This window comes from Labrus mixtus, chromosome 19, assembly GCF_963584025.1.
Source record: "Labrus mixtus chromosome 19, fLabMix1.1, whole genome shotgun sequence".
Lineage (NCBI taxonomy): Eukaryota > Metazoa > Chordata > Actinopteri > Labriformes > Labridae > Labrus > Labrus mixtus.
Window position 1 is genome coordinate 7,075,981 of NC_083630.1, and position 23,075 is coordinate 7,099,055.

The 23,075-nt window shown below is 41.1% G+C and overlaps 1 protein-coding gene across 1 annotated transcript; it reads left to right on the forward strand.

Annotated features, from left to right (window-relative positions):
* Positions 1–7,348: 7,348 nt before the first annotated feature.
* Positions 7,349–15,214, forward strand: slc35b3 (solute carrier family 35 member B3). Its single transcript, XM_061064370.1, has 10 exons — positions 7,349–7,600; positions 8,530–8,766; positions 8,938–9,059; positions 9,252–9,406; positions 11,174–11,281; positions 11,481–11,578; positions 11,725–11,817; positions 12,436–12,547; positions 12,777–12,846; positions 14,159–15,214. Exons 1-10 carry the CDS (start codon positions 7,529–7,531, stop codon positions 14,307–14,309), a joined length of 1,218 nt encoding a protein of 405 aa, XP_060920353.1. The 5' UTR covers positions 7,349–7,528; the 3' UTR covers positions 14,310–15,214.
* The last annotated feature ends 7,861 nt before the right edge of the window (positions 15,215–23,075 follow it).

The window sequence follows — 23,075 nt, forward strand, 5'->3', positions numbered from 1 at the left end:
GCAGGCTGCAGAATTGCTTTAGTCTCCAAATTCAGAGCGGCGGAGAGAGCGAGAGAGGCTTTAAAATACTGTCTGTGAGAAATGCAAAATTTATGAATACCCCCCTCACATCTCAGCGTGATTTATGTGAAATAATAATACACTATTTAATGCTTAAACATAGCTAGGAGCGATCCCTGGCTATCAAGATGTACAATGGAGTAATGGGGCTGGAAGACAAATCACCTTGTGGACTTGTGATGCTTATTTAAAGGTGCTCAGGCAGATATATTAAACTATATGTAATTGTACACTAACTCTGTGCTGTAGGCAGAGGCGGCAAACACAGGAGGAGGCCGGTCGTGATGCAGATGGAGTGGTGTAATCAATTTGACTCGAGCATCAGCATCCATGTGCGGAGAGGAGGGTTGAGCAGGGGAGGAGACGAGGGAGGACTTTTTGATCCGCTGTGCTGTCATCTCATTTGTTTTTTTTTAGCCTTCATTCATACATCTGTCTCAGCTTATATTGGGTTAAAAACTGAGAAAAATAAATCAGTGAAGTAAGGCGTTTATAGGATAAAAAAAAAAGAGTTCTATTTTTGCATGAAGTTTAAGAAAAGATACCACATGCATCTTTAATTCAAGGTTCATTCACATGCTCACAAGCTACAGTATATGTCTGAGTCAAATGGAAGTTTTAGCAGGAGGTGTGTCAGCTTTAAAAAGAGGACCAGGTTCCAACAAAGCCAGTGGTCACGCAGACATGATTAATGGTTCACTGATTGCCTCATTTAATTAAAGTAAATGGCAAAGCCAGAGCAAGGCCAGATTGTCCTAATCTGATGAATTGGCCCTCGTTTTACCACCATAAGCAGGTAGGGTAAATAAACAGGGTAATTACAATGGTAAATGAAGCCTCTGTGAGCGCGCCCTGTGGGCTGCGGGTGGCTCACCCAGGATGCACTGAAGAAGTGAACAAACAGGCGTTCCAGTAACTTTCTTTTATCATCTCCCCTCTGTATCTCAAAGCCCAGCCGTGCCAAGAAAAACACATTCGAAATACACACAGACACCTCGCAGGCGCACACACACTCTCACTCGCACAGTGACACACAAACCACAAACTCCTCCCACCCCTATCCTGGTGCATTCGTGTACAATTATAGCAACGGTGATCCACAGGTGTTGAATTCTTCTGGCAAGCCATAAAACATGATATGCATGATTTGTGCAGTCAGCCAGGTCTGTAATTTCATTCTCCTTTTCTTTCATTTTCCCTTCCTGGGCCACACGATCCATTTCCCTGCTTTATGAGAGTGCAGACACCCAAAGAGACTTTCAGGATGATTACATGCCCCGTGCCATGGGGGGTCTGAGGAGCCAATGCGCCAGCCTAAGAGCCGTGTCAAACCTGGGTGAAAACATCTATTTGAATAAGGTTTTGAATATTCGAACTGCTCGGGGTGAGCTTCATTTATCCTCCTAGACATTTGCCGATCCCTGAGTGAAACTATCGCCTTCTAGACAAGCATTTGATCCTATGGTTCTTTTGATCCACTTAATATTAAAATATATATTATTGTGCCCAGCCGGCTGTCATAGAAGCGGTCCTGATTTAAGATGAGGACACATGCCCTTGTGGAGTGTCTGGCAGAATAAATCAAGCGCACCTCACATGTATCATGTACTTAAGGAGACATTAGAATCCACACAGACCAGGGCCTGATGTCACAGCACGTGTGTTTGTCTGCTGGCAAAGAACGGCGATGTCCTCCAGGGGAAACCAAACAAACTCTGTTTGACACTTTCACTGTGGTGCCTAAACGTGATCGGTGTGAGAGGTGGGTCCTGTGCAGCACACACACACACACACACACACACACACACACACACACACACACACACACACACACACACACACACACAAACATCAAACATTTTTTTGTTGTATTTTTTAAAGATGCACACCTAGAGTAAAATGGCCAAAAGAGAAAATAAGAAAAATAGGAAATGAGCTGTTATTATAAATTGATGAAAGACTCAGAAAAGCACATTTCTAATATTACACTGAGATTTACTGTGACTTGAAGTACACATAAAATGTATGTTAATATGTATGTAAATAACTGTCTTTCATGGATTTAAGATGAAGCCGTGGTAAATATAAATGGGCGCATTAGGATAAATAAATGTCAAAAAGCTAAATAGGCCACAGAGTGTATTTTTTGCATATCCTACAATCCTATAAAACAGAAAGAAGTCCTCCAGCTTCAATCCATACGAGTGAATAATATCCAGACGTAAAGCTCAGCATTAATCCTGGTGTGATTGACATTTCATATCTGTGACAATACTCCAAATAATTAAAAACAGAAATCTTGAAAGGTAATAGCTTCTCAAATCCATTAAGTAGTTAAAGGTTATGAGAAAAAAAAAAACACAACAGGATTATTGCTCACAGCAAAACTCCTAATTAAATGACACCACGTAAGTTGATTCTCAATCCCTTTTTCTCTTCATCAGCACGGTGCAGGTTAAACGAATGGGCAATGAAACGTGTGTCGTTTAACATCACTATGAGGAGACAACAAACATGTGTTTTTTTTCACACTTTCTGTCTATATGTATTAGAGCAAAAAAGCGAGTATGGTAGATTGGATAAGCAGAAACACAAATCCTTGTAAATTGTTTGTTTAATTACTTTTCTTTCCTTTTCTTGGGAGCACACTTGTAAAGAGGGATGCTTCCCCCTCCTGGCTGCTCTTAAGAAAGCTAAAGACTCCCCAGTCTTTAAGTGCCACACATTCACTCAAATGTTGCTGCTTATGACCTGTGTGAGCATAAAAGTCAGTTTCATTCAGGTGTCTGAATGTGCAGATTAATGCAAGAACTCATAAAAAATGTGCAAAAGCATTTTGGACTGCTATGCTCACTTTCATTTCACTTCAAAGTTTAGATTTTTCTGACATTCTTGTGATTCTTTGTTTGACATTAATTTACACACTGAAGTACAAATAAATATGAGAAGGGTTTGGGCTCTATGACTTTTTAAAGACACATGAAAAAGTAAAAAAGGGATGGGCTCATCTCTGCATCCTTTTCTTAGTTCTTGCTGTGGAGGTTAAATGTATCACTGCGATGTCAAATCAAAGCAAAACTATCATTAACAGAACAAAAAGTGTGAAATAATTTGATTTTTATACATACAAGCACTGGTAGTATAATCATGGTTCATGGTAGGCATTAAGGTGTCCATGATATATTTGTAATACTTTACACTTAAAACATAAAAAACAGGCTGCAACTCAAATGTTTCTAATCACTGGTTCATCTGACAGTTTTGTTGACCACACGGCCAAACAAACTCAACACTTTGTTTGGATGATGAAATGAGATGTTGGACTGTCCTCTGTGAATGTCGACTGTGAAAATCACAATTCACTGTTTCTTTAAGGCCAAGTTGACCTAAATACAAAGAGGGTTGATGCAACTTTAAGTAAACTACGATACAACAAAACTGATTTCCCAGTGTTGATAAGACACGTAGTTGAGTATGAGAAGGTTAGTATCAAAGGGGTCCGTATTAAATATTTAGTGAGATATCTGCAGTCTGAGGTCCTGGTTGGAACAGCCTGTTTACTGAATGGGAATTGACCTGAGCTCTGATATGAGCCCTCCTCTGATGGTGAAGCATACTAAATGGAGAATCTAAGAGGTCCAACCCACCATGCACCCCGTGCCCTCTGATGACAGAGAACAGATGAGCTGAATTTCAAACGTCCACAGCCACCGTGAGCCAGTCTGGCCGGTGCGTCTCTGTTCTCTGGTCACTGGCAAAGAGGATGGAGGATGGAGGATGGAGGGGGGTTGGGGTGGGGGTCGGTGTAGGAGGGGTAAGGAATTGAGGGCGTGAGACGAGGGGGGAAAGAAAAATGTAAGAGCAGTGAGCCTAGCAGATCAAAGAAAATAACATGGGAGAGGATATGAGCGCTTTGAGAAGTAATATAGCCGAGATAGCATCTGTTTTCTGTAGCATGCAGGAGGCTCGAGACAAGCCCAGGAAAAAGACAACGGAGAGCGGGTGCACTTTAGCCCAGGATAGTCCAAACACAAATGGCTTATTAAGGAGCCCTCAGTGTAATATCTGGCTGACATTAAAGTGTCTCCTTTTAAAATGATCCTCTGCTGGGGATAGGAGGCTTATTATGATACTGTTGTTGAATAAATAAGATGAAGGATTATTATAAGGGAGTGGGTGTTTATATGGATGGACATGTTTCTTTAAGGGAAAGAGTTTAAGAAGAAAAACAGAGATCAACATTACCTTCTTGGACAGTTTACTAAACCCCAGGAGTCTGGTTCTTTCACAAAAAGCCCCAGAACAAACACTGTTGATGCTTGTTAAAGATTCATACTCCTGAGTCTCATCTCTGCAACAACCACAATTATGTTGTCATGAAGAGGAAATGAAGAGGATATCTTAAACCTTTAGTTGCATTACAGGGTGTGTATAGTGTTGTTCAACCTGATCGTTCCAACTAGAAAGCATATTTTCAACTTAGTTTAATTGAAAACAAAAATGCTTATTAGTCTTTATTTTTATTGTCATATAAACATATTTTGTGGTTTAAGCTCAGCAATATTCAGATGTGAAACCAAACTCTAGGGAAGAAACTCATCCTGTTGTCTATTCTAATTTCTATGGTCCATATAGTATATCAAAACCATTCATAGGTCGCGCTCCCATATGAGCCTCCTGAAGATTGAATAATGTCCTTCCTGATCCGCTCTGCAAGAGGCCATATTGGATCCAGATTTCACTGGTTCAAAAGTCATTTCATTCCCCTTCATTTCTCCCCCCCTCTCCCTCCCCTCCCTCCCCTCTCTCCCTCCCCTCTCTCCCTCCCTCTGTTTTATTCCTCTATGTCGTTCTCGAGCCCTCTCTATGCCTGCTTTATTTATTGCAGGTCCGGTGGTGTGGTGCAAAGCCATTACCCGCGCATATGTACCTTTTTGAATAATCAATAAATAATTATTTTATTATTTAATAGGATCGTATGGGGAAAGGAAATGGGTTTTATTACATAAATCCATCATGCATGATGAATGGGTACACTTGTAAAGTTGGACGGGGGAGCGGGGAGAGTGCTCGGACAGGCCTCCACTCACAGCGCTGTGCATTGCTGAGCACTTTCTTCATGCCAGGTTGTAAATATGACATTTTTTGTCTCGTTGGGACTGTCAATTGGAGTGCAAGGGGAATGGGGGGGGGGGAAAGGATTGTAAATTCAGGGAGATTAATTAACCTTTTACATTTGCGATTCAGCCCTGCATCTTTTTCTGTATATTGTGACCCCTATGAACAGAGGGGTGAGAGACCTGGCCGCAGATGTCTCATTCCAAATGAGTTATTAACAGAATTTTTTGAATAGATGGAAAAATTGTAGCCTGGCCATTTAGTGTCATAAAGGCCGGGTTGGCGAGGCGGCAGGGGCCTCCCAGGGACAGGAGGCAATACCATTACAATCAAATCTGAGATGGAAGAGGGATTGAGCTGTCCATTCTGAATTTTTATATTGTCAGAGGGCCGGGGAGGAAATAATGCCATCCTGGAGTGTATTAACCTCTGGCTGGGGAAAGAGGACAGGGAGAGGGAGAAGAAAAAAGGCAGGTGGAGGGAGGGATTGGAGATTGGACAGCCAGGAGAAGGGGAAGACTTGAAGAGTGAGGAGAGGAATTGAAGGGGGCAAAAGAGTTTCTTGCCTTATGCTGAAAGCCAAACAGGGGGAGACAGGGATATGAGATGGCCAAGAGACAGGGCCAGAGCAGAGGAAGGGAGAGGAGGGAATAATGCAATAAGGATTCGGAGAGAGAAAGGCTGAAAGAAAAGTAGGAGAAGGGGGGGGAGATATGGACATGACTGCAAGGGGGGTAAAGTCCAGGGAGAGTGGATGAGAAAGCTAGTGGTAGAGGGAGTCTGGGAGGGGATTGACATGAAAGGAAGAGATAGTAGAGGGATGGTAGAGTATGGAAGAGAAGCTGCACTAAGGAGAATTTTAAAAACATTATAAAAGCTAAGTTTGTTTTCCTAATTCTGTGTGGATGTCCAATCAGTTTTGGAGATTCAATCACTTCATTCAAAGCAAGATTTGTTGAAAACTGCATGAGTCATGCTTGGAGTGCCTACATGTACCAGGATGCACTGCACTACAGCTGAAATTCAGAATCAATCAAATGCATCCTTGTCCATAACATCCTCTGCAATTACATTTTCTGATGCATTTCTTTGCAGATGGAAACTGAACTAGTGTGTAATACAAGCAAATGTAGAGTCTACATATTTAAGGTGCAAATGCCTTTAGCTCTTCAAGGCCACCAACTACATCACCACAGAGATCAGTGATACACAGAACATTAACCACAACTGTAGGAATTTTGTCGGACACTCTTTTTAAAAAAATAAACTTGAAAAAGATCATTATGATCAATGAACTCCTCACAAAAAGTTAAATGTTTGGCGTTGGATAGCCTCGTGGTCATGATGTGCACCCTACAGAGTCTATAGTCCTCATCACAGCAGTCATGCGATCGAAGCCCACCCCGGCCCCCTGCTGCATGTCACCCCTCACTCTCTCCTCCCAACATCGACTGCCTCACTTCAAAATAACTTCTTTTTTTTTTTTTTTTTAAGTAAAACATTTAATATGTATCTAACTCATTGTGGTAGTTTTTTGTTTTTTAAAAATGTGCATTTTAAATTAAAAAAGGATGAAATAAAATAAAATAAAATAAAAGCAAAACATTTCCCTCTTGAATTAAGTGGGATGTAAGTAGTAATTTAAAAAAATTTAAAGTACAGAAACATTAGGCCATAAATATTCAAACAAATGAATGGTATGACTTACCTTCTGCCCATTGTGAATTTTCTTCAGCTTCATCATCAGTCACTGCAAACTGCTCTTATGACTATTCATTGTGAATGATAACTGGTCCGTTGAATAAAGATGGCATGTATTTGTTTTCTGGGAAAGGAGGGAAAAAAACATGTGAAGAAGACAATTAGTGATGGGAACTATACGTACCAGCCAAGCTTGAATGTATAGTCCATTAGAGACAACAAACTCAGTATGTGCCTGAACATAGACTGTAAATATTATATATTATTATATATAATAGACCCTTCATCACATGCAGGAGATACAGCCTGAACTGTTTTACTATTTTATAAACGTTTTATTTCTTGTTCATTACGCATCAATGTCATTTGAACTAATTTACACCGATTGTAAAGTTGTGTAAAACTTAATATCGTGTAGACTACTGATTCACCTGCTGCAGCGCGTGTTTGTGCCGACCAATAGCATCACAGTTCAGAGGTCGGAGTGGACCGGAAGTTGTTGGCTGCAGCACCAGTGCAGCAGCAGCTAGTGCAGGCAGCTCCTCGTAGGCTAACACGTTTCTCATTGTGTTTCTGCTGTTCGCCATCGAAAGGAGGATCGCGAAAATGTCCGAAATGATCGAAAGAGGAAGCGGGCGCGTCCAAGGAAATGATTTTCAACGGTGTCGCCTCTGAAGAAGAGGACAAGCTAACGCAAAGAAACCCGGAAGTGTTGGTGAAGGTAACAAGCCTGCTACTGTTATAGATTGCTTGTTTGGCAAAGAAATCAAAGTCCGTGATTACATCTGTCGCTTAAAGTAGTCGTTTTTAAAATATGACGTGTACTGTCAAGATGACTGATTCTCTTTAAGTTGTGTGAATCTTAAGCTCACTTAAATCGTTAGCAACCTGCTTTAGATAGGCTACCCGAGATTACGTCACTTAATTCATAAACACGAGCCTCTTACATGCATCAAATACTGAGATACTATAAATATATCATCTGATTAATGGAGTAATGGACAATCTTAATGTGTTTTGTAGATCTTGTCTATTCTATTGTTGTTTAAGACTACATTTAAAAGTCTTAGAGTTAGGTCTGGTACTGAATACTTTCTCAACACTCCCCTACAACTCCTAGTTAAATACAGGCTGTGATAACTAATATTTAAAGAACAAACCATCAAGGAGGTCATTAGCGATTTGAAAAACATCATAACAGCTCATAAATGCAATCAGGTTATAAACAAACTTTAAAAAAAAAAAGAAAAGAAACTCAAGACACATGCTTTAAAACAGTTTTAACTCTGTGACAGTGTAATGAATCAAAGTGGTGCTTTCAATGTCATCTTGTGCCTCACCACAGTTTGTTGCTGATGTTTAGTGTGTCAGAGAAAGACATCCATCACTGACGGAGAAGAGTTTCTTTGCATAATCAACCATTTGTTTATTCAAATTTAAAAAAAGCTTTCATCTATTTTCAGCCTCAGCAGGTCTTACCTGTTCTTCACAACTGTCACTATCATGACTATTTTAGTTTTCAAATCATGAAAGATCTGAGCTGAATGTGTTGTGGAAGTCACCTTCCTGTTAGTTACTCCTCTCAGTCTGCGACATAAAGTCTTTACATGTATGCACACGATAAGTAACTACATCCCCCTTCTTCCTCAGCTGCCAGCAGCCACAGACAGGATGAGTGCCAAATATGGCCTGGTGGGCTACAACAGTTCACGGAAGCATATATCGATTTCCATCCCGTCATCCACAGAGGTGATGTCACCACACATCAAGTCCGTGGAGGAGCTAAGAGTCATAGGAATCAACTTGAGCAGCTTCAGTCCCCCCACACAGTTCTTCATCTGTGTTGCTGGAGTCTTCGTCTTTTACCTCATCTATGGATACCTGCAGGTAACTCCAACACTCAGGCAACAAAACCTTTTTTTAAGCAGCTTGTTAAAGCTCTGCCACAGCGATGAATATACAGAGTTGTATTTACTCAGTGTGTCAGTCAGACTTACAGATTCAGTGGGCCTCAGAGTTCTGTCTGCTTTGTAAGTCTTTATTTGTTCCTCCACCCAGGAGTTGATCTTTTCTGTGGAAGGCTTCAAGCCGTTTGGTTGGTACCTCACTCTGGTCCAGTTTGGCTTCTACTCTACATTTGGACTGGTGGAGCTTCAGCTCACGCAGGACAAACGCAGAAGGTAAACAATTCCTGCTCCCAGAGAACAGTGTGTACTTCTCCATTATTTAGTCAGCTTCATTCAGTCTTTGCAACATTTCATTCTTATGGTATTGATATATAACATACATATGAATTCACAGTGTAGGACACAATCTTCAGTTTTTGAAGTGATTTTAGTTTCTGAACTTGTCTATGTTTGGATGTCTTCCAGGATACCAGGGAAGACCTATATGATCATAGCGTTTTTAACAGTGGGCACTATGGGACTGTCCAACACGTCGCTGGGCTACTTGAACTATCCGACACAGGTCATCTTCAAGTGCTGTAAGCTCATCCCGGTCATGATTGGAGGAGTGTTTATACAAGGTGAGCTGACTGTTTACTGTGTGTGTTAATGTTAGCACAGACCTCACTGATGAGACCACGTATTCACTTGTGCTGGATGCTTGTGCTTTCTTCTTCTTCACAATATTTGTGTCCTCCTCACTGTGTGCTGAATGTGTGCTACCCTGCAGTTGTGACTATTGAAACTCTTATCTTTAGTTTTCTGTCTTCATGGAGGACTTCAGGGCTTTCCATAAGAACACTTGCAAATGGGAAAAATATCCAGCTAGGGTTATCATGGGGTCTTTTAGTGTCCTTTAACATCGGGGTGGTTTGCATGAAAGATGCCCCACTTAAACTTTAGAATCCTGTCTAATCATTTTCTGAATTAGCCAGTCTAACAAGTCGTTCACCTCTTACTGTCATCAACACAAAAGTTCATCTGTCCTCACTTATTATGCTAATATTTGTCAAAGTCGTAAGACAACTTAGCCCTCTCTACTGCACAGGTTACAACCTCTAAGTTAAGCATTCACACACACATATTAATATTGTGCATCTAGGGATGGATTTATATATTTTCACTATCTTCATACTCACGTTGTATTAAAGTGGGAGCTGGTGGTCACAAATTGCAACTTGTTTGTTAGAATTATTGAAAATATTTAAGAGCATACATGCAGAACTCTTGTTTCTAGTAACTTATTTCCTACTTCCTTATTTTAATTCTACCTTTTCCCCATTTACTTTGTGTTTACTCACAAACCTGACACAAAGTGAGAGTGATTGTCACTAGAAAACAGGGCAAGAGGCAACTGTCTGCTTATTAATCAATGGCGGGTGAGTCGGTTTTCTGGGCTTGATTTTAAAAAACGTGTTTGTAAATAATCAGAAATTTTAAGTAATTATATGATAAAATCTATAAAAAAAAAAAGCAAAGTTGCATCATTGCTTAAAGAGATGAGATGTCTGTTGTTTTCAGTTGTCAGAGCTCAGTTGGCTGTGTTTCTCCCTGCCTTTGGTTCTTTCTGTCCTTTCATCCGCAGACCAACCCCTTTAAAGGCTCAGTGTCCTCCCGTCAGACAGGGGTTCAGTATTTTGCCTCTCTACTTCTGTGTCTGTCTCTCTCTGGATAGGTAGATGTGAGGACCACGGTCCCTGAAGGGGTCGTGTGGAAAACAGAGTTTGTTCACTTGGAATGCAAAGAGGAAAGAAAGTGAGCGAGAGAGAGAGATTGAGGGACAGATGAAGGAAGGGGTGTGGAGTTGCATCTGATTTGAGGGCCTTCAAAGGCGAGGCAGGGAATCAAAGGCGACCACGGCCAACCTGATGCTCCGTCCCCTTGTCATCCTCTAGGCATCTATCCGTCAGCCTGTTTTTTTGGAAGACTCCTTCATCCTGTTGTTTTCCTCCCAACTTTTGTTTTCTTGCTCTCTGGTGCATTGTTACACAAAACCCCCCCAAAAAACTTCAAGTTGTTAACAAAGCCATTGTAAAAACTTTCTGTCAAATCTTTAACGTCAATCCAAAATCATCTCCTTTGATTTAAAAAGAGGTGTCTAATCATTTGAAGATTCCTTTGCTGGAGGGGCAGTCGCCTTCCTTTTGCATACCTTAGTTGCTTTGTGTTTTGGATGTTGCAAAAGGCTTAGGCTGGTTTAACAGGTTTCACAGATTTCTGTAGAGTTTTCATGCTGGTTTAACCTCTTGTTCATCGTTTAGCTTCTTGGAGATAGAGTTTAGACTCTTGATTTCAGAGTTGCAGACAGATGTTTAAAATGTCTCATTGTTTTTCTTTTCATGTTCCAGGTAAACGCTATAACCTGGCTGATGTGTCCGCTGCTCTCTGCATGAGCCTGGGACTCATCTGGTTTACTCTAGCCGACAGCAAAGTGGCCCCCACCTTCAACGTCACAGGTGCTTTCTTTTATAGCAGACTCCAGTAGTTTCATGGAAATTCTCTTGCACATAAGAATGTTCTTAATGATATATTCTCATGGTTATATTTGCTTTTTCTGATTTGTATCACATACATGAAAAGTGGAGACCTACATTGCATCTTTGGCTCATCTCTTAAGATATACACGTTTTTAGTTTTGCATGTTTATGTGTGCAGGTGTTCTCCTCATCTCCCTGGCGCTGTGTGCTGACGCGGCCATTGGAAACGTGCAGGAGAAAGCCATGAAACTCCATAACGGCTCCAACTCTGAAATGGTACCTAAATACATGCGTAAATATATATAAGTGAAGCAGAAAATGTCATCACTTGGACTTCTTTGGATTCGAATGCTAGTTATTTATAATTGATGATTCGTCTGTGTGTGATGTCACTGACTGGTCACATGGGCTTGTGTTGACAGGTGCTTTACTCGTACTCCATCGGGTTCGTCTACATACTCACAGGCCTGCTCTGTGTGGGCGGCCTCGGTCCTGCAGTGGCCTTCTGCTCAGAGGTGGGTATATATTAAGACATGAAGACTGGATGCTTCTGGTTGACAACAGACTGATTTCACTGAGGCTGAATGCTTCTATTATGCACCATGTTTTTTAACCTTAGAGGTTTCATATTTCCATTTTTAAGATTAGAAGACTAATTAACTGGTTACTGGTAACTGGGCTGTATTTGTAGTGCTTTTCTTCCCCTCTGAACACTTAAAGTGTGTTTTAAAACAGGAAAACATTCCTCCTATCACACACACATTCTTACACAGATGACAGATCGTGCAGTGGAAGATCCCTGCTCAACAGTATGGACTCTAATGCCCACCCACTTCTTTTGGAGTTTGCTTCTTGAAGCTGGCTGATCTTCAAATCAGTCGACTACTGCAGCACTTCATCTCTACCTCCAGAGACACAGCCACGTATAGTCTTCAGTTCTTATAGATATACCTCCTGGAATATGACAAGCGTTACCTTTCAGGATTAGACTGTATATACACTTAAAACATGATTTAATGTCTTATAGTGGGCACTTCATTTCATTACTGTAAGTCCAGATGTTTTATACTGACAAAGCGGTTTTCACCAGACATGTTGTGAAGTTTGATGTTGAACACTCTTCTTCCTCCCAGCATCCTGTGAAGACATACGGTTATGCATTCTTCTTCTCTCTTACGGGTTACTTTGGCATCTCCTTCGTGCTGGCCTTGATCAAGCTGTTTGGTGCCCTGGTTGCAGTTACAGGTCAGAGACACTTTTTTTTTTAATGTTTTCTTCATTCTTGGAGAGTTACAGACTTCCAGAATAATTGGCTTTACACTGTATATATTCTAAAAAGAAAAGACACAAATTTGGGTAAAATCAATTAAAATATATAAACCGACTGTGAACTAGAAATATCATTTTGAACATTTCTCACAGCTTTAGTTTTTTGTAATAAAAATTCTCACAAAGTGTATTTACTTTATTGCAGTAACCACTGGGAGGAAGGCCATGACTATCGTACTTTCCTTCATGTTCTTTGCGAAACCTTTCACTTTTCAGTAAGTATGGTCACCTTTTGACTTTGATCACTTTTCCCCCTCATTAAGAAGAACAAGTGTAGTCTATGCTGACCTCTCCTTTTAACAAACAAAGCCCTGTTTGGCTGCCCTGGCCCTGCTTTTTCATGTCCTCAGTCCAGTTCAAGACCTTGACCTCTCCACTGCTCTCTCCTCTAGTCCTTTGCTCTGTCTCACTCACCATCGACGTGGTGCTGTCAAAGTGGTCTCGTGTTGTGTTGTACCTCTGCTGCTATGATTCTGCATCATGACTTTGGACACTCGTACACATCAACACACACGAACACACATTACAACTTTTTTTGTATCCTCAGAGCCAACTTTGTTCTCCCTCCAGCTGGTGTCTTCCACCATTTGTGGACATACAGTAACTTTCCTGGCTGCAGTTTGTGCTTTTAAACCAAAAGAAGTGATTAGCGAGACATGCAGAGATTGGTCAGTGACACAACTAATTACACATAAAATCTACAATTTGTCTTAATTACTGTAAAACAGTATAAATACATTAAATGGAAACCTGAACATTTAGTATCTTAGTTAAGTGTGACTATCCAAAATGATTATCCCAAAAGAAATTCCCTCTTTTCTTGTAAGTGCTGCAAATGCATCCATCCAAAAAAAAAAAAACACAGTGGTGGTGCAAGGCCATAGCGTATTCTTTAAATCATCTTGTAACTCATTAAACAGTTCACTGACCATTCCTGGCGTCCCAGAAGAATCTGCATTATAAATTATTATAAATCATTTCTTTGCATTAGTTTGTCTTTTTTTTGTTTTAAACAACCATGATTTTTCTTTTTCTATCAAACAAATCCCAAAGATCTAAGAATAGTGTGAATTACATAGTTTACATCTATAGTATAAAGATAGGGCCTTTTGCCTTTATTTTGAAAGGACAGTGGATAGAGCAGGAGATCAGGAAGAGAGGGAGAGAGTTGGGAATGACATGCGGGACAGGAGCCACAGACTGAACCCGGGCAGCCCGCCTGGAGAACCATAGCCTGCGTACATGTAGAGCGACCTAACCACTAGGTCATATGCGCCCCTCACTTTCACATGCACATTGCTTTTTTATTGTATCTACTCATTGGAAAAGTGTGATGAATAATGAACTCGCCCATGCCCAAAACAACACTGCATAAAGTTAATTGAATCCTACTCAATTTCATACTTTCTATCAAATGATTACATCGGCATAAAGAAGCATATATGTTTGTTTGCACACACCCTTTTTTTTTCTACATCTCTGCCCCGTAAAAACATCTGATCCTTCCGTTTCTCCCTCCCTCCTTAGGTACATCTGGGGCGGCCTTCTGGTGCTCTTCGGCATCTTCTTGAATGTTTACAGTAAAAACAGAGACAAAATGAAGCTTCCCTCCATCAAGGAGCTCAAGAGCTTGCTGCTGACGGGAAAGAAAGTGCGATTTCTTTCACAGGACGTATAGAAGGCACCCGCCGGCGTAGCTGAAGACCTGAGCTGGCAGATTGTACATCTGTTCAGATGTAGAGTCGGCCCAGCTGTGCCAGGGGACATGCTGAAGCACATGCCCCAGCTACAAACCTCTTCAACACCACCACTGAGTGAAGGAGGGCTGAACGGGGGGTTGAAACGCCAATCAGATTCAGATTCAGATTCAGCAACAGCACGGACAAAGAGTGGTGACGGAGTTTCATCTAGTTTTCAGTACACAAGTGGTGTACTACTCAACGGAAAGAACTCAAACCATCTGCAACTAACTGAAGGAACTGTAACTATGTGGCTCAATGCCAGGGGGTTCTTTAAAAGACCAGCTACAGAGCTCTAAGAAACATTCCCAACATGATGACACTGAGGACTTTTAAGACTTTAAAGGGAAGCCAGTGCCTTAGCTAACCAAATCGCACAGTTTTGCACTGGAGATGACCTGACACTTAAGCCCTTGAGTGGTTTGGAGAAAAAAATGAAAAGAAACTGACATTTTGGAAGAGAAGAGCACAGAGCGACATGTTAACTATCATTTCTGAAATGAATGTTGCCCCGCCCCCCCACACAAAGAGACATCAAAAGACTAAAAGGCAAATCTGGCCCCCGCATGTGCCAGTAAGACAGAACAAAACACTTTGTTTCATATAATCATTGTCCTGATCAAAGTTTATTGGTCCATTTATATCGGACTGTGCCCTGATTCATAAAAAAAAAAAAAAAAAAATGTGGAATCTGTGTGATTGTTTGGTGGAACTTTGTGGAATTATGAAGACATTTGTTTCAGTATACAACGATGTATTTAAAGGTCAACTGCCACCGTTTGCTAACCATGTGTTTGTGTGGAAGGGTACCACTGTTTTTACATTAAAACAAACTGAGACAATTCTCCTCAAGTCCAATGTGTGTGTGTTATCAGCGAAACCCTTATTCTCTCCCTTTGCACCGCTGAGGGAAGAGTTGAAATGTTGCCAAACTGTGTGTGTGTGTTTATCCATCCTGTGGCCTTAGGCATATTTGATTAGGAGTCCTGAAAAAAAGATAGCACTGCTAGACAAAAACTAAACAGCACTTCACTGTGCCTGCTGCCCTGTTCGTTTAGCTCCATCATGTGTATACATGTGTGTCACTTACATTAATGCCTGTGTTTATTTCTAAGAAAGATGATGAGGCTAACACAGGTTCTTCAGTGATACACGAGGGACTCAGGTGTATTACTCATTTTGACATCTCAACGGATGAATACAGTTAAGAAGATGTTTCTTTTCAGTATTGTATAACATACATTTACATACACAGTTTTGAAAATCAAATGTTTTATTTTTTTTAACTGGTTGGAACTCTTCACAACCTAACCAAGGAAATACTAAGGTAAGCTCGGGATGGATTTGAAAGGTTTGCTAGTCTTTTGTCCTTGATGATCACATTATGTGTGTGTGCGTGTGTGTGCGCGCATGTCTGACTGTCATAGCATGGTGTGAAATGACAGCAACTTGCCAGCTCAGCAGGAGGCAGCTGAGTGTGGCTCTATCTGTGATCCTAATAGAGGCCCAGATATTACAGTCTCACTTCCAGGCGGGAAACCTAACGCTGGGCCAATTAGGAATATGGTATTTCATAAAACTTGGCAGCTTGTGTCTGATGACAAACTGACAGAGATCCTGTCTCCTCCAGGGAACCTTTGGCAGTACAACAGAACACACACACACACACACACTGAGAGCTGCTAAGGTTTTCTTCCAAAGCAATGTGGCGAGTGTTGAACATGTTAGTAGCACAACTCAATTCAAAACAGAAAACAACTTTGGATTCATGCATGTCTGGCTGAAGATTCACGTTTCACACAGGCACAAAAAAAAATAATTTTCCTTCAAGAGGCTTTTATTTTGACATACAGCTCCCTGCTAAAGCACTTTGTTTTATATGATTGATGAACAGTAAAACAGTCCATTTGAGGTGGAGAGGTCATGTTGCAGCGTTAAAACATTAGTTGGCCATTACATACACCTTTATTGTGTGGCGTACAGTACTGCTTCATCGCTGTGGGAATGGCTGTTCTCTTTCAGCTCCCTGAAAGGTCATTATGGGATGGGAAAGCCCAGTTGACCCAAGGCAAAGTACATCATTTGTCTTTTAGCACCAGGAGAACACACCTAACAAAGCAGGCTGACCCCTGTTAGAACGCTGAGGATTTGGACCATTTTTCAAAGCCACACAGGAATTTGCCTTCCTCTGAAGTCAGCTGTTTTTTTTATTGTTTAAGACAAACATTTAGCTTTTTCTATTTCAATACAAATGTTTTTAAGTGGTGACTCTTTAGTAAAGCGATAAAATATGAACAAATTCAATGTATCTTCAGTTGAAAAATGAAATATGAAATGAATTCATATTTCATCATTACTTGCTCTTTAATTCTATAAGAATCATTTTTGTATTTAGCTTTTCCCTTTATTTCTCATGCACCTTCTGTATCCTCATCTTCCAGCCTCATATTTTTACACACACACACACACACACACACACACACACACACACACACACACACACACACACACACACACACAAACCCACCTTGTAACCTAGGCCATTCAACCTCTGCTCTCATATAGCTACAGCCTTTTCTAATAAATAATGGGAGATGTCCAAAGCTCATCATCCCAGCAAATAGGCTGCTATATAATATGCGGTCCACTTCAGATAGGTTGCTATATAATATGTGGTCCGACCTCCGATAGCCACAGCGGGGAGGGCTGGCAGCCCATTCATTATGGGTGCAATCGGTTCAGCAGGGGCAGCAAGGTGGCTAGGTGAGCGATACACAGCCGCTCTCACAGAGACATGTACACACCTGCTCCCCCACACACACACACAATACTTGTCGTCCTTGGCTAAGGAGGTACACAAACAAACATAGAGCCTGTATGCACCTGTGTGGATTCCTATTAATATAGTCAGTTCAATTTAATGCAGCTATTGTATAGTTTCAGATTCCACTTTGGGTAACGCTCTGTAGTAGGGGACGTGAATTTTAGAGAATAAAAGCATTTATGAAACCATGTATTTATGATATCAGTAATGCACAGAGGCTATTAAAAGTATCTCATGTGCTCTGGCTTTTTTGAGGGGCCACAAACTTTATTTTAAATTTTTTTTGTGTCAACATTTAAAGTCTGTATTATTGATCTTCAGTTTATGTTCAGCAAGATGTTGGTAAATCCACTCATTCCCTGTTCCCTATACAGCCAGCAACCAGTTAGCTTAGGTTAGCATAGACAACAGACTGAAAATAGGGGAAAACAGTGAAGGCTCTGTAGCCTATTGGTAACTAAATTAGTTTACAAGTGGCGTTAGTTCACCAATAAACATTTAATGTCTTTAAAGTTAAACCACATTTTTGGTTTTACACTGCTCCTTTTTTTTGGCAACCAGTCGTTCAGCGGTTCAATAACTAGTTAGGCTAGCTGTTGCTACTGCTCAAAGTCTTTACTAATGTGTTGTTGTATGGTTATTTATGTTAACATTTATTAGCTCTCAAAGAAATTCCCTGGGTTGAAGTTGTTTTACACTTCAACAAACGACATAGAAAAGTGTCAGTTGCTGAGGTTTAGTGCTGTAGGGGGATTTTTTCTTTTACCGTTGGACTGAACCAGAGCTGTTCGCCCATTTCAAGTCTGTTTGCTATTCTATGCTAGTGGTATCTTCTCCTTTAATGCTCAGTCAGAAATCCAATAAGCCTATTTTTTTTTTAAATTAAAACTACTAAATAAGCAATAAATTGATTTTCACTTTATCCTTATTTGCCATCCTTTCTTCCTTTTTTTCTCTGTCCATTTTCCAAACACAGAAATAGGCCTGTACTTTCTACACCTTTTTTTCCTTCACTTCCCTCACTTCCTTCATTTCCTCCTTTCCTACCTTCCTCTTTTACCCCTTCTCCACATCTTTCTCCTCCTCTTACCTCAGACTCATTACACCCCACCCACCTGAACACCAGCCTCAGCGAGAAGCTTGCCTCGTATAATATGATGGCCATCTGCTAGGCAGAGCCACGCTTTCCAAAAGCCCCGGGGCGAGATGTTTATCTGTCGTCCCCCTCTCAAACTCTTTTAAGAATGCAAAACATATCAGCGATCATCGCCACTACAATTAGCACAGGTGCTGCTGAGCTGTAAAGTGATCGGGAGAAATGGGAGGAAACATAATTGAAGTGGATTAGAGCAGAGAGGTGGGAGGGAAAAAATGAAATAAAAATTCTGGAGGCTTGGACAGCGGCCCTTGTCTACACTGCTGTTTAAAATTCACTGGGCTGTGATTAAAACTGGTGCAGAGCAGTGGTGGAAGTCCTGGCAAGGAGTTTTAGTTTTTAACAGCTGTCTAGTGTTTTTTTTTTTTTACCACACTGTTTCTGTGAATGTGGTCCTGTCAGGTTGAAATATGGAGCTTGAGGGTGTTAATATGCATTGTATAGCCATGATCCTGGCTTTTTTATAAATGCACTGCATGTATTTTTCAGTTTCACTTGAGGAGTTTTATAGCAATTCCTGTGTCTGTGTGTGAATGTGTGAGCGTGTGTGTGAGCGTGTGTGTTCTGAGTGTACTGTCATGTGTTACTATAAGAGGACAACCAAGAAAATCCAAATCTGATTGTCTCCCACCTGTCAGAACCGCTGACAGCATGCCGGCAAACATTTTTGCACATGCATGCAAACACACACACACACACACTCACACACTCACACACAACATTTTGGTAGCTCGAGCAGGGCCGAAATATTCCGCAGCAGTCACTCATGAAGAGAAATTCTTAATAATAAATATCCAGCCAATAATGAATGTGCTGCTGGCTGCAGTTGTCTTGGGGGCATAATATCTAATTTCCTCCCAATGTTTCATATCCCTACTCCTGCATGTCGACACAGTCCATCATTACACTCCAATGCAGGTTCCTATCACTTTTATTTATTTTTCAAATCAATATATAAATCAACGCCTGGACAGATGAGATCCAATAAATTACAGAGTGGTGGACAAATGCAGAATGTTAACTGTGTACCAGAAGAGAAGATTCCCATGGGTGCTGCCTGGGCTGTGCTGTGTGCTGGAGGAAAATCTAAATGTCATATTAAATCACAGCTAACTTGAATATTACTCTGCGCTGTTTTCAATATCGGTGGAAAAACTCATACAAGGCCTAATGTGAATAAGTTTTGTAGATTTCATTTTTCTTCCTGGGGTTTTGTATATCTTAGCTCATGTCCTATTTCTTTTGATGAATATCAAAGAGAAGAAAGATAGATGATGGCGTCCATTGTGTTCAGAAATAATAGGTAACAGAAATGAGAGATAAAAACTGAGTCAAAAACAGCATTTTTACTCATGTTTTCTGGGATTGAGTAATACGATACAATTTAGCATCCCTCCATACAAGGTATTCATTTAGATTGCACTCAGGGATGCCAAATGGTACATCAGATCCCCTGCATCCTAGCCGGAATGTGTGAGTCCCCCTTCTATTTGAAGCTCAGCCACATGGAAAAATGGGCCGGTTAGTGTAAGAAGGGGAACAAACGGGGGCAAGCGGACAGAGAACCAGGTGAAATAGAGCATAGAGAACAGGGGAGGAGGTGTGCACCCTTGAAAACCTGCAGCTGCCATGTTGAATCCTCACTGCGGACTCACGTAGGTGCAGGGGTCTAAGTAGTCAGCTCGGCCGAGGACCCGCAACATGAAGGGCGGGCTCAGAGGGCACACACACACACATTCCTGTGTACCTGAGTGTGGAAATCATCGCTATCAGCAGGGAATATGCTACCATCAGGCCCCATAACATCAGAGTACACCTTGCTGCTCACACCACATGACATGCATATGTGCAGGGGCAGCGTGAGGCGATGCCAGGCAAGGCAGCAGCAGGGGTTTGAAGGAGATTCCCAGTGACAGTGGTCCAGTGGGGGGAGAGGAGACCTCCTCTGCAGAGTCAAACAGTAGACCTTCTTTGCTCCAGTGCAGAGGCAAAGGATACAAACAGAATGAGAGAGAAGTGTTCAAACCTTAGCTGTCAAGCTTTATGTAAATTGATGAGTGTAAAATATGTCCATTATGGGAAAGAATAAAGTATCACAGGTTTTTTTTTTTGTTGGTGCATTTAGTTTCTTCAATGTTGCTTATTATTCCTGCCAAAGACTCATATAAAGTTGTACAATGTTAAACATTTAGTCATATAATATAAAAGCTGCATTGTCCAAAAATGTACCATGATACGCAGGCCTACTTTTTCATCATCATCTAATCTGATGTTTTGATAAAACAATGATTAAAATAAATAATTCAATAAATAATTGAATCCCTTGGTAGTTGAATTGTATTCAGAGTAGTAAAATATGACTATTCAAAGGTAACCAGGTGAATTTAACAGTAACGTATGTTCTATCGTTTATCAGTCCACTACCACTGATCAAAACAGTCCGTGTTTACAGGGAGATCACAAAGGATACATGTAGGCTAATTCACCATTTTGGATTTGTCCCTTAAGTCTTCCGATCTCATCCGATGTTATTGGGACATTACAGAATTCATCCTTCCTGTTTTGATCAAGACTCTGGCAGCGGCACATGATGTAAGGAATGAAGACACTAGAAGCTACGGTTGGACCAAAGCTTACTAATCACAATTCACAGGGATCCTCTCTTAGTTTAGCCCACTTAATTAAATGTGAGTGGTCTGGGTTAGTAACACAGCAGTACCTCTTGTTCAAACATAATGTTCAGAGCGCTGGCAGTGTAACCCATTGTTCATCCAATATCTCACATTTGCTTATGAAACCCCCAGCCTTTGAATTTGTATTTTTTTTTTTTCAATTAGGTGATATTATCTGGCTACATGTTTTTCCAAAGGGGGGGCTTATAATAAAGGCAAATACATTTCTGATCAAACATGGAAAGACAGACTACCAAACCTCCAACCATGTGACATTTTGGAACATTTACACACAGTATCTTTTAACGCAACACTGGGGAACAAGATCTCATTTAAAAAAAAAAAAAAAATAGCAAGGCAGACGGTAGTTCTTCCAATATGGAGAATATAAAGAATAAATAATCCAGTTGTCTGCAGCGCCCAACGCAAAGCAATTTAACGCATCAGTGGCAGCCGCCTATTAATTTCGTGTAGAAGAAGAGAGGGGGGAGGCTGGGAGCGCTGATTGGAGGGACAACACAGCAGCATCATGTATCACTTCAGCTCAAAACAAGACACACAAACAAATGCACAAATGCAAACTTGTACACACACATGAATACACACAGGCGAACACATGCACCTCATGGTGCTGGTTTTTTTCCCACTGTCAGTGGTAGTACGAGCGAGGTGGCATTATATGCTTAATGATAGTGAATTTAAAATGAAAGCCTACAGATAAAGCGGCCCATATGTGACTCTTGTCCTCGGGGTGTTGCATCAATAATAGTCCCCCCAGGCAGGACGTCTCTCTACTATGCATTCACTGGAAATCCCAGTCTGCTTTAATTAGACACCCAGCTTCCGACCCCTTCCCGGCCTCCCAAATAACTAGAGAGGGCATGGCAGCACCAATATCACTGGCACTGATCCAAACAACAACACCTCTTTCAACATTGGGGAGAAAAAGGGGGAGACCATGGAGCTATAAATCCAGAGGTATTTGGACAGGAGCCACTATCGGTCCCAAACGACCACTGAGGTGGGGATAAGCATGCAGGGAGCCACAGCAACACAAATGTATGATCTAAAGACATCCAAGCTGCAGAACCTCTTTCTGGAGTGTTTATTCATCATTAATGTAGAACGATGTGTGTTCCCCATCCAACAGGCTAAATGACGACTTCCATCGCAGTTCCAGGATGCTTAAAAGAAGAATTATCTTCACCAGAGGTTTTAAATATTGGCCTTCAAACTGATTCTGTTTACCAGTAACAAACTGATTCTTCATCTTTGTTAGAAAACAGCAACGCTGGACCGTCCTCTGCCACTCTGCTAGCTATTCATTTGACCTGTCTCGTAGAATCAGTGTTTTGTTTGATGCATGGTTTTTCATTATCACTCGGGCCCATCATTACTTTCCTCTTATTATAGTCTGGGGGACATTCGAGACAGTTCAGAAGAGCTGTGGATGAGGGACAACACACACACACACACACACACACACACACACACACACACACACACACACAGTCTTTCTTTCTTTCTTTTGGGGGAGAAAAAAATGTGCCCCACAGACATAATGTCTGTGTTTTCCTGCAATTAATTAATGGGTCCCCAGCTAGTTAGCAGTAGGCAGCACTTGTTTCACCGTGGCGACTGAGAGAGGGCGAAAGGGGTTGGAGCCAGGCTCGCCTCGGTAGCTGCAGGCTTTTAGTTGTGAGCCACTGGATTTGGACTATTTTTAACAAAATCCTTTTATGGATAGATAAATCTGATTTTATGCAAGAAGAGTCTCCTGGGTTTCAATTAACTGGGGGTCACGCTGCAGATCTATCACAAAAAGAAAGAGGGAAAGGGAGAAAGAGAGAAAGGGGGAGAGGAAAAGATAGAAAAGGAAGAGAAAGGGAAGAGTAAAGCCTTTAATTAATACGGTCTAATTAAACATTTGTGAAATGCATTATCTGCACTCTTTTTTTTCATGATGAGCCATGGTTGCCTAATTGTCTGCTCAGCCCCCCTCCTAAAAGTTGTTTTTCGGTTACATCATGGTCGTTAATAATGCAAAAGACAC

Bases quoted from the DNA above. Each gene is read 5' to 3' on its own strand.
- slc35b3 (XM_061064370.1), top strand. From the start codon at position 7,529: ATGATTTTCAACGGTGTCGCCTCTGAAGAAGAGGACAAGCTAACGCAA. The intron at 9,407-11,173 runs GTGAGCTGACTG...TTCATGTTCCAG, and splicing joins TGGAGGAGTGTTTATACAAG to GTAAACGCTATAACCTGGCT. The intron at 11,818-12,435 runs GTGGGTATATAT...TCTTCCTCCCAG, and splicing joins CAGTGGCCTTCTGCTCAGAG to CATCCTGTGAAGACATACGG.